This window comes from Euprymna scolopes, chromosome 16, assembly GCF_053919585.1.
Source record: "Euprymna scolopes isolate OS-2025 chromosome 16, ASM5391958v1, whole genome shotgun sequence".
Classification (NCBI taxonomy): domain Eukaryota; kingdom Metazoa; phylum Mollusca; class Cephalopoda; order Sepiida; family Sepiolidae; genus Euprymna; species Euprymna scolopes.
In genome coordinates this window covers 131420338-131433320 of record NC_136497.1, presented here as the reverse complement: position 1 = coordinate 131433320, position 12983 = coordinate 131420338, and the positions used below count along the sequence as shown (strand labels likewise).

General features: G+C 31.9%; 1 protein-coding gene across 2 annotated transcripts in view; it reads left to right on the top strand.

Moving 5' to 3' along the window:
• The window catches only part of LOC145296092 (glutathione peroxidase-like), a 36152-nt gene that overhangs the window by 10840 nt on the left and 12329 nt on the right, over positions 1 to 12983 (top strand). Inside the window, exons 1-2 of one of the 2 annotated variants that reach the window (XM_080142233.1) lie at positions 8519 to 8554; positions 12141 to 12211. In XM_080142233.1, coding sequence (XP_079998359.1) covers positions 8534 to 8554; positions 12141 to 12211 — 92 coding nt within the window. In that variant the 5' untranslated portion in view covers positions 8519 to 8533. Of the gene's footprint in view, positions 1 to 8518; positions 8555 to 12140; positions 12212 to 12983 lie in introns of those variants that run through there. The other variant, XM_080142232.1, reaches the window with a different exon arrangement.

Below are 12983 nucleotides of genomic sequence, written 5' to 3'. Positions count from 1 at the left end.
TTACTTCGCTTATTCTTTTTTGATTTATCCCCCACCCAACACACACCTCTAAACACCCGGGCAACGCTGGGTACTCCCGCTAGTAACAAATAAAAGGTACTTATGCACTTATGCTACCATGCTGAAATAATCACGTTATTATTTAGAAACCCATTTTTAACATGGGGAAGTAAGGGTGTTTTGTTAACTGTTCTGTACTTTTACCTAACAAATTAAATAAAAAGATATCGTGAAACATGAATTTATTTTTAACTCCTTGTTAAGACCATTTTTTTTAATCTGTAAAACAACCCCCCCCCCCTTTTTTTTTTTTTTTTTTTACTGCGGATATCTAAATAATAATTAGGCGGTTCGATAAAGAATTTCATTGTGATGCATTTTGTAAATTTTTACCTTGTTTCCACCTTAATATTTTTCTTTAAAATGACTTTTAAAGTTTTCGGGTATGCTGAAAACGAATATCGCATTTAAATTTTCCGCAAATAAGTAGCTTTCCGGATATTAATGTCATTTCTTACGGTATTGCTGGTGGCCATCTTGGTATGTGTATAGTTTCTTTGGGTTGTGTTTGCGCGCTTGTGCATACCAAGATGACCACCAGCGATAACATAAGAAATGACATTAATATCTGGAAAACTATTTATTTGCAGAAAATTTAAATGCCATATTCGTTTTCAGCATACCCTAAAACCAACAAAAGTAATCATTTTAAATGTTAAGGTGGAAACAAGGTAAAAAAATTAGTTTTATTTCTTTGTTTACATAATTGAATTTTCAGTAAAACAATAGAAATGACAAAAATTACCATCAACTGGTGAATATATAGTTGTTGCTGATCAGGATTCCTGGTATCCTGGTACTGTGAAAGTTACATCGAGAATTCATGTAGAATACGATTTATGGTTGCATCTCGGAAAATAGGGGTATATTTTGAGCCAGATAGAGGATTTACAAAATTGAAAATTGGACTGGTCCTAAAATGCAGGAGTTCTAGTCGACTATGGGAATTTCTATCTGAAAAATTTTCTTCGATTTATTTCTGAGATTAATTCATATCTACTAAATTTTTTTTTTTTTTCTTTTTCTTTGAGGGGAGTAGTAAATACCGACCATGAATGCTCTTTAGGCATTCAATGGCTACACCCAAGATTAAGTTCTCCTTTGGTGAGGAGGCAGGAAAATGCCTAGTCTCAGTAAGGCTATATTTAAATACCAGTATAATACTTAGTTTTGTTCATAAATAGACACCCACTGTATGATACCATGCGCCAGTTTAAAAAAAAAACTAGAATTTATACATCTGAAGTCATGGCTTATGGTAAAGAGATACATCAGATTTAACTGCATAATCAGAAAGAGCAGACAATTTTACATAAGAATGCCATGTTTCATGAGAATAGCTTGAAAAATAAATAAATGGTGGCGAAATTACCAAATTTCTTGAAATGTTGAGGTCTGTAATTTAGTCCACTTTTTCTAAAATGGAAAAGCCTAAATTTTGACACTTAAAACTATTAACTTTTGAACTACTGATGGTATTTGCATAATTCAAACGGTTTTAAGCATCTTTTACATAGCTCTTTTCATGCAAGTTCATAAAATAACAATTATCTAAAAAGAAAAATCAACTTGTAATGCTACATTAAGGAAAACCGATTTTATTAAATAGTGGTATGTTATTGTTTAGTCATAATTGTTTCAAGTGTTCTATTTAAGTTCATTTAAATTTGATTAATATTGATAACATTTAATTCAATTTATTTTTACCGACATAGATTTTTTTTTTTTTTTTTTTTTTTTTTTTTTGTAAACCGATTTCAGTTATTTCCCCTGGGAACCAACTTTGTTTTTTGGGGTTTTTTTTGTTTTTTCAGCGGATAATCAAACTAAAAATAATTCACACAAACTTTCAAGCATATTTTTGGAATTAGTTTAAATAAATTTCCAACGTGATTTTGCAATTAACGTTGTGGTCTAATGGATTTCTATTTTAAAATAAACAAAATCCAATTCAACTACGATTCTTTATTTAAAACAAAAACAAAAAACTTTCATTTACATTTTCTTTACCAGTTTTTTTTTTTTTTTTCACATTTTTTAACATCGTAACTGCTAATTTATCTATTTTTTAATTTTTTTTTTTTTTAACACAATAAGTCATAACTCATTTTCATAACATACAAATGTATTTCAATTAACACAAATTCTGCTTAGGTATTTTTGAAACTGAAATAGTTTGTTTTCGTTGCAACAGACCATACGACCAATCTTTCTAGACTGAGGCAGCATTAAAGAAGTTTGCATAAACTGGTATATAGTCATAAAATGGTGCTCAATATCCAAAGAATAGCTTCTCTTTGTATCCCTTCTATCTTGTGGAGAGTTTGCCACATACTTCTTCTTTTCGGGGGGGGGGGGGGGTCTGTTACATTTTCGTGTTTTTATCCGTTCTTTTATTTGTGAAATTTTTGGTAACGATGGAGTTGACATATAATAATGAAAAACTGCTCACTATCCTTAGTATAGCAGGTGTGTCCAAACCAAACATGTCGACGCTGGGTATCCATGCTAGTATGTATGTGTACATATATATATATATATATGTGTGTGTGTGTGTGTATGTATGTCCAACACCCCCCCCCATTTTCTTTTTCTTGTCAACATTTTGTTAGGTTGTGTCTGCATATATTTACTTTGATACTTTTAAAATTCCTTAGTTTTTGAGTTTTCGAATTGGACAATGTAATGCTGAATTTAAATATTTTGTAATATTTTATTTAATTAAATTACTTTTATCTCGAGTCCTCTTCAAGGATGTGTCAAGTAAACCACACACTTTTCACTAAAACCAACACTAAATATTTAAAAATGCAGAGACCCCCAGGGTTGAGATTTAAAATCTAAACCTTTCCATACACCCTCACCCTTGTCTCTGATCTGGGCTCTTGGTCCCTTAATTTGTTCCAGGTTTTCACTTTTGTATCTATTTTAGTCTGGTTTTTACATCTGGTCATGGTAAGTTTACAAATATCTCATGAGGCGTGTTTCTATTTTTATTTTTTTTTCACGCGTTTTTCGGGTTAATATGATTATTTGAAGATTTGGATTATTGGAAAGATTTCATTTTGTCCTTAAAAAAAGAAAAGGTTTAACCTGTCGTCTGAGATTAAAAGCCATAATCTCTCCCCCCTCCCCCTACGTCAACTATGACAGACTTCAATCTCTGAAATCCTCCCTCACTGGGTTACAGTTTTGTATAGATTTTCCTGCCAAACCTATTTATCTAGGTTATCAACACAGGATAGCAGGTGTAACCCAGTGATAAGGCATCAGGCCATTACTTCTTGTGTGCTACTTAAAATCAATCATTTTAGAGGTTCAAAAAATGTTTGGATTTTTTTTTTTTGTCTTGTCTAGTCTAAAACATGCAAAAAAAAAAAAAAGCTACTATTAATCTACTAGCAGGGCGCCCGGCATTGCCCGGTCATAAAATATGCTTAAATATATTTTGATGCAGATTAACATTATAATATATTGGACCCAACATATAGTAATGATTTAAAACATTGAAAAAATTAAAGATGACTCGTGCGCCATCACCGAGAATTGAAACCAAACATTTACGACTTATTTTTGCGTCTGCTGTTAATGACTTCGCTATGAAGACATGTTTGCAAGGCTAAAAATTAGATCATGAACCAACTACTACGTTATGCATGCATATTCGTAATGCCGGCGTTTGACTGTCACCTCGTAAATTACTTTTTTTTTTTCTTTTTTTTTTTTTTTTTATTTTCACACTTCTGTATTGATTTCCTTGAGCCAAAACTCAAATATAAAGTTTCACATAGACCAAAAACTCTAAGTTTGTAGGTAAAAATTTTTAAACATATATATATACGTATACATAAATATATATATGAAGATTTGTTTGCTATAAACATTTTATGCAAATATTACGCAAGTATAAATCCTGTAGAATATTTGCATGAATATAATTACACGTCATAGTTAACTAAAGATGATCATCTCATAAGAAAAGCGAAAAAAACTAATAGGGAATTAAAATGAATGTTTAAAAGAATATGCAAATTAGCTAGATCTTTTGCCAGTGAGTGCAATTCCATGACCCATATCTAACAGTTGTATTTTCTTTTTAAATAGTTTTTCATATGAATATCAATACACAGAAAAACAGATTTGTCATTTAAAATTTCATTTGAATTACCTTCCTTATAAATTAATTTATTCTTTTTTTTTTTTTTTTTTTTTGTATATTACTGTTAATATTGACAAACATATTTCATACATGTTGTGTGTGCGTTACCAGGATTCTTAAATAGATTTTAATTTATGTAGATTTTGTATCATTATAGAGCAAATTCTTTATTGATTATTATATTGTACCCAATATGTAGTAGTGATTTTCAAACGTTAGAAAAAAAAGAAAAAAAACTTGAATGCCACCAGCTAGAATTGAATCCAGAATAGCTTTCCATGGGTATTTACTACCATATGACCTAAAAACAGATGGCTAAGAAAGCTTTAAAAATTAATGCAGTTTAACGTATAAACATATTTGCACACGTGTAAAGGAGCACTTTAAATCAACTTATACCTGCCAAGTTTTAATTTTTTTAATTTTGACCCCTTAGCAACTATTTTCACCAGTTAAAAACCAAATCAGATTTGTTTTACAGGTTCAAATCCTCTATATATCAAGTTTCAAGTCCGTAAATCAAATATTGACAGTTTGGTAGACTGTTCCACATACACGGTCACTTATATATACGATTCATGCATTAGCCACATTGCATGCATAGTTCTCTTCCTTGGGAGATAGAACTCTCTTTATAGTCACCATACTTTTTTTTTTTTTTTTTTTTTTTTTTTTTTACATTAAAAAAAAAAAAAAATATTGCGATATAGTAAAAATAGGGCAAGAAAATGACAAATGAATAACACTAAACGGAATGCAAGTTTCTATTGCCTTTATTTCACGGTTCTTGCCACACCGCAATGCTTAAATAACGTCCTGTGCTGCAGCTGAATAGACCAGATCTGCAATGATATACATTCACATTAGACCTTCCGTATAATCACACTTGTGTGTGTGTGTGTGTGTGTGTGTGTGTGTGTGTGTGTGTGTGTGTGTGTGTGTGTGTGCATAGGTGATTGTGTTTACCTATAGAAAATAAATGACATATTTAAATCTAAAACTTCAAATATATCCTATTTTGATAAAATTTATATTGTACGCATAAAATTCTGAGGAAGACAATGGAAGTGGTCCTGAATCTGTACCTTACTATGTATAGAATATCTACATGCCCCACCTAAGTAACTAAACTATGAGGACAGAACCCTCTTAAAACTTCAAATATGTATATCCGATTTTAATGAAATGTAAACCATATGTATAAGATATTAATCCAACAGTTCAGCTTTTTCCAACTATATTAGGGGCCAAATGGAAGGAGGGGTCAGTATGAACAAAGTTAAATGATGTAATGAGCATAGGGATAAAGTACATGGTAGTGATCGTCATTCAATCCCGGGCAACATCTGGTCTTCCTGCTAGTAAATTCATAAATGTGCTTTGTAACATCTTTGGATGTCTTTTAGCATGTCACATGCCGCTTCCCCCTTTCAGTAACAGATTTCTTGGTTGGTTGTTTTACGGCATATCAACCTTTCAGGTTATTTAATGCCGAATCTAGTTATTTTGAGGAACGATTTTTAATGGCGTATATTTTTTTTTTTTTTTTTTTTTTTTTTTAAGTCAGATTCTATTTAACCCATAGTTGGGACCCTAACAGGTACTACCACTCCGGGTCAGAATGGACCTGGGAGCAATGACAATTAAAGGGGTACGCGTAAATATTTTAGTTTATCCAGCTTTTGAATATGTTATAGCCACTTTATCTTTTTTTTTTTTTTTTTATCTAATGACTAGTCATGACTTCAAAAATAAAAACATAAATGACTTGGGTGTCATTAGCTGTACGGCACAAATCACGTTTACACACTGGTTCTCGCCAGATCACCAAAGTTAAGCAACATTGAGCCTGGCCAGTATCAGCTGGGTGACCATTTGGGAAGGCTAGGCGCTGTATGTACCTTTTGGGAAGGTTGGGCATGGGGCCAGCACCCTCACCCTTTAAGAACTCCTCATTACAAAAACATCTACAAAAGTTGTAGATGGCCTATGCCCCCCCCCCCAGGGGCTTAAGGGCTAAGGGGGCCATTAGCTAGATTCGAATCAAAACTGATAGCAAAACTGTAGCATTAAAAGCTTCTGACATTACCACTGAACAATCATCAACTGGATGTGAAATCATTAAAAATAAACTAACATAAATCTATAATTTGTGCATGCGTATAATAGTAGTTTTAGTTGATTCGCGCTTGGCAAGTTATTTTAATGTCGATCCCCTTTTTTGACCCCCTTAAAAACTATTTTAACTGGCTGTTATATTATGCATAAGTGTATGATGACGAGAAGGAACCGGACAAACAATGTGTTTAAATTTTAAATGATTGATTTCTCAATCATTTATTAAAAAAAAGAAAAAACTTAACAAAAGCAAAAACAAACTAAAGTGTTCAAAGTTTGTGAGAATGTTCAGGAAAGAAGATTTTTGGTATAAAGTTAATGTTTGTAACTTAGAGAAAAGTCGGGCGCTAATAGGAAACGTGATGAAATGTAAATGTTAATTCTCGCTGTTGGTGCTTCCATGTGGAGAAGTTGATGAATGATGTGCGCGAAAGTGATTAACGTCGGGAAAAAGAAATCCGACGGAGCCGATGATTAACCCATGCTGGTTGACTGACTCTGGGCTCCACTGACTGGTTTTGGCGCATTTTCCTCCTTTTTATAGTAATCAGACAGGCTCCAGCGAGGGCTGTTAGGGAAAATATTTTTATATTCTCTTTCCTTGCAATGTGATTGGCTGAAATAAAACATCCTTGTGCTTCCAACCACGTCAGCGAAAACAAGTTCTAGCTTTTACGATCGCAAAAATTGCGTGGGTGTATACAGCAATTGTACGCACCACTGAAACGTTCAATGATGTATCCGCTGCTTCTGCTAATTTTGTTGCTTTCTCACAAAGAAAGCTTCACAAATCGAAATGAGATCTCGTATGCACTTCGTAACATGCCTAAATACCCGTCAAAAATCGGTCCACAAAAAATGCAATCAATTGAGCCGTTTTTTATTGTTCTGCGACCTACCATTTCAGAGGAGATAAAATTTGAAAAAATGGAGACAGATGGACAGACATGAGATTTATATGCAATATTTTCCTTTTCTAAAAGAAGTCAAGATATTTTGATATTAAAATTTAATGTGTTTTGCATTAAAAAAAATTGTGACTGACAAACACTTGGAGAAATAGTGTCCCTTGTATTATGGGTGGGGTTAATAGAGATTTGGTATCTGTCTGAAGCTGAAACTATCATCTTTCTATACTAAATTTGAGGGAGTGGGGAGGTTAGAATCTATTTTGTCCTAAGATCATCCTCCAAGGCCAGTTTTTCAGGAACTCTGTGAATGATTTCTAAAAAAAAAAAAAAAAAAAAAAAATCAATCCCTTAATGGAAGTGCTTATCTAAGATTTTATTTTTAATTGAAACTGAAGCATTACAATTTTAAAATGAATTGTTTTGAAGTTTTTCTTTTTGTCCTTTATCTTATTTATTCAAACTTGAGTTTGATCTCTAAACATGATGTTTTAACTGCAAGTGTTTCTAGGGTGCTTATCCAGATTGGAACTTATAGTATCATTCAAAATTAAAGAAATTACACGAATGTCTGTATAATGTATGTACCAGTCGCAGGATGAAGATGAAAAATTCCAAAAATCACGTAATTTGATCACTTTTTTTTTTTTTTTTTTTTTTTTTTTTTTTTTTTTTATTCAAGAGAATCAAATTTTGCTGTTTCGATGAGGATGAAAAATGAAATCAATACATCGGTGAACAAAAGCAGACAACCCTAAAACATGTGGAAACTCAAAATAATCACTGATTACCTTGCTTGTGCATTTTTTTTTTTTTTTTCCATTTGTTTGTATTTTATTTTTCTTTTAAATACTGATTTTCTGACCTTTTTCAAAACAAAATGAAACTTGTCAAACAATAAAACTAGTTACAATGGACGATAATGAGACCAAATTTTATTTTTGTCTCTTAACCTTTTTGGTTGTGTACAGTTCTTTCTTTAACTAGATTATTGATTGACATTTGTTTTTGTTTTCGTGATTTATTATTTGATGTCTTCCATTCATTGTTCAGTAAGTTTACTTGTGACAATGGAAATGACTTGTCAGTCTTCACTATTTTGCATAGAATTTTATTAAGAAATTAGGCATACAAGTTGCTTCTGGTTGAGAAAAAACCAGAAATGCTGAGAATTTTGTGCGGATTTTGTTATTCCAAGCTTATTTGTACTTGTTTGAGCATTCATCCTGAAACCAGCCCTACTTAGCTAATTTACTGTGTTCCATATGAATGCTGACCAGACGCGACAATGTATTCAAAGAATTCTGAGGTAAGAAGCTATATAGAGTAGATTTTCTGGTCTCTTGGGATCTCTACAATGAAGGGGTAGAATTTTGCTGCTAGTTTAGTGGGTTGTGAATTATGTTGATGGACTATAAGTGAAGTATGTTTATCTGAACATATTCTATAGAATTGCTTTCGACAGTAGTGAGAGTTTGGCAGACATTGCAATATCTGTTAAGTTAAATACTTTTATTATATATATATATATAACAAAATTTTTTGAATTGTTTCCTTATTTATCTTTGTTCAAAAAATATATTCTTCATAAAGAAAAATGCATTCAGGTGGGGTTTTTTTTTTTTTTTTTTCCGATTGTTTACATGAAACTTTTAGCGGTATCTTAGTTTGGTCTAAATTCTGTAGTAACATCTGTAAATTATAAAATAAAAAAAAAATTATAAACCTTATTCTCAATTATAAGGTTTATTAAATGAACTAATTTGTATAAACATTTCTACTTATAAATAAATGTACTTTGTGTATAAGTTTGTTCCCTATAGACTCCAAAACGGATCTTTTTTTTTTTGCAACTTGTTCAGAGAGACCCTTGATGTGGCAAGAACACTCGATGCCTGAGCGAATGGTGGCTTTTATAGAGATATAGGATATTGTCAGATGTTAGTTTTCTAGTCTGGTCGAGGGGGGGAGGGGACTACTTTTTTTGCAACATACTTGGCAGCATCTTTTCTATATTTATTTTACTTTGTTGCCCAAGAATGTCATGAGGAGTTAAAATCTTGGACTCTTGTGAAGGGTTTTTATCAGCCATGATAATCGATGGTTGGAAAGGATTTTTGTAGTCGTTGAAGGAAATTAAAACTCGTTTGTGGCTGTTTTTTAAATTGTTCTGCATGAGTTCATTCATCAAGCTCTGAAAAATATAAATTTGGTTAAAACACATGTATTTGTTTTTACTGTGTCTGGAGTTAATAGGTATTTGTGTTGTGAAGCCTTTCTAGAATTTCTAGAACTGCCATTCCAGGCATTATAGAGGTCAAATTCATTTGAGAAAATGTGAGAAACGATTTAAGATCAATTACTTTTTTTTTTTTTTTGTTTCCTTTTCAGTCTTTATTTTTCTCATGTTTTTCAATTGAAAGTAGCATTCCTTCATTCGTTAATAAAGCAAATATTACAAATTAATAATTCAGTCCAGCTTTGCTCGGGCCCTATGTACTGTTCATAACTTTATGTGGATATTTATTAAAAAGTTTGACACATGTCCAGATAACCTACATCTAAAATTTAAAGTGTTTAGACACAAAATTGGCTGAGGAGTTTGGTAGAGTCTGCAAAGGTCAACTCTTAACTTTGACCTTTTGGTAGCCAAATTTTCACCCAGAAACTGATTAAAAAAGCTTTCTGCATGTCTGAATACCCTTCATGTAAAATTTCAAATGTTTAGACCCAAATTTGCTGAATAGTTTCCTTAAAAGACCGCAAAGGTCAAATCTTTTTAACTTTGACCGCTTGGTGGCCAAATTTTTGGTCAAAAACAAATTAAAAACTTACTCTGTCTGAATACACTTTATGTAAAATTTAAAATGTCTGGACCAAAAATTGGCTGAGAGGTTGAATTTTTTTAACTTTGATCCCAATTTTGGCCCTTTAACATTTATTGTAACATTTTAGGCTCAAATCAAGTTAAAAAGTTTGATCCATGTCCAAGGAACCTAGATCTAAAATTTCAAGAGTTTAGACCCAAAATTGGCGGAGGAGTTTGGTAGAGTTTTCAAAGGTCAAATCACTTAACTTTTATCCCTTGACAATTTCTTGCCGGAAACCCGATTAAAAAGATTTTCCCAAATCTCAGTACCCCTTATGTCACATCTCGAGTCTGTAGACTGAAAATTGACAGAGTAATTTAATAGGTAAAGGTACACATGCACACGGACAATTTCACTTTTATAGATATATAGATTGCATTATTTGAAAACTAACAACTGTCAACAATTTCCCTTACTCTCTACTTGTCTAAAACTAAACAAAAATTCCATGAGTAAAGTTTCTTTCCTAAAACTGTCTGTGGAATGCAATAGCATTGGGCTGCTTCCCAGGTGACTATAACATGATCGCTTTCAAGTCTTATGTAAATAAGTTTTTTAAGCCGTTCTCTTATATAATTAAGCTTTACCCATGTTCCAGCATTATCATCAGTGTTGACTCACCTTACACTTCTGAAGAATTTATTTCAGACAAAGGTAAACCATGAAACAACCCTTATCCTGGAGTAGTGTTTGGGTCTTGATGTGACTTCCCACTCTAAAAAAAAAAAAAAAAGTACTTTTACTGTATTTGAATCGGGCTCAACTGGCTTTTGCAGAAGCAGAGTTTTAAAACTGTCTGAATATCATCACCAAAACGTTTGTTGGAAGCCATGAAAAACTGTCTTGCAGACAGTTTAAAAATAACATCAAACAATTAAACTAAATTCAGTCTCTAAAAGGAACAATTGAATTCTACAAAAAAATAAAAAATAATAAAAAAAATAACTCTAAAGGGCGACTACTTGATTATTTTTAACCCTAATCTAAGTATAATTGACTATTTGCTGACAACGGAGACACTTTCAAAAAACAATCCCTAATATCTTTTTGGCAACGTACCTTGTCTGATGTGAATTGAATTTGTGTGTATATTATCCACACCAGTGTTTTTGTCATTTTTCAAACTCATCAGTGTGGTTAAGCACAGCAAGAAACCCCAATATAATAGTTTTACCCAGTATTCTACAAACTGAGCTATCAAATGGAAGGCAATGATATTTAAATGAGATTATTCATTTATTGACATTTTTATGATACTGATAACCAAATGTACTCAATTATTTCATGAAAAGTATTACTTTAAAATAAGTGGAAAAGATAATTTCCTATACTTGTCTATAACAATTTGGACAGCATTTTTTTTTTTTTTTTTTCCTTTAAGTGTGGATAGTGAAGTACGTTATTTTACCCTTGTGCAAGGACCCGGGCTGCAGTGGTTAGAGTACTTGGAAAAATCAATTTTAAAGTGACCTTCTCTTGAAGGTTCACTTCGCAGTGTGGGCAACCGAAAAATACAATTGCGAATTACTTAAGACCTCTATCCAGTCATGGCTGATGGAACGAGAGCATGCTACCTCTTTGAAGTAAATAAAGGGTTTCGTTTGAAATTCTGTCTAAATTCCTGAATTGGACAGAAATGTTCCAGAGTTCGACAAGATACACCTGAAGGTCGGAGGTTACATCGACTGAAACACTGAAAATCACTCTCGATAAGAAAGGTAGTCTGATGAATCCAAAGTAGTATAGGATACGTTCTTTCATCATATTATCCTTCCATTATCTTTCTTGTTTTAGCAGTGGGGTAGTGTATTATCTGTTCTGTTGTAATATCATCCTCCCAGGCATTAACTCATTAACTCTTTTTTTTTCGTTTTTTTTTTTTTTTTTCTTTTTTTTTTAAATGGAATGCTGGAATCTGTTATAAATTTTTTCTTGTGTGCATTCTTTTATTAATATATTTTTTAAATTAATGTATTTTTTTTAATTGTTATTTAATGTTTTTTTTTTTTTTTTTTTGCTCTCCAGGCTGCCAAAACAATTTATGACTTTAGTGCCACCGATATTGATGGACAAGAAGTGTCTTTAGAGAAATACAAGTAAGATTTTTAAGCTTTCAAAATTATTTTTTTAATCAATTATAATTCTCAAAATAACTTAAACCTCTTTAGGGATTTGATTTTGGTGCAATAGTTTTTTATGCAATTTACAATTCAGTTACACATAAAAACTATAAAAGCTTCAGCAAGCAAGTCATTTTCATTAGAAGATAAATAAGAATTATTTTACGAACGCAGAAAAATCCTAATCTGACGTTAACCTAAATGTCCAATCACTCTTTTCTAGTCCAAATAACAAGAGAAAAAAAAAAAACAATTATATCAGTTTCAATGCCTTCTTAGAAGAATGTACCTCTGAAAATATATTTTTATGTGGGTATATCGGTCATACCGTAACTACACTTTTCCATAGACTTACTATGCATCTTTCTGGCACTAACTCAATTTACCAACATCTGAAATAAGCCTTACAACTCCATAGACATTATTTAATAACAAAAAAAACAATGTATTATGTCAACAACTTTTTGTAGCCAGTTATGTTAGACACCCCACAATAAAATTGTTGTTGTATTTGGATAGTTAACACATAAGTAACACTCTTAAGTACTTCTGCATTAGAAACTATTGAGGGTTAAAGTGGGTTTTTTTTTTTTCCAACTCAAAAAGAGCTAAAGAAACTAGTGGTACCATTAAAACAAGTGACTTTGTATAATTTTGTCATAAAACAAAGCTTGTTAGTCTCATCATCCATCCTTGTTAGATGTCCAGCCTCCCTCATCTGGTTATGTGTAATCAACTTTTCAATGCA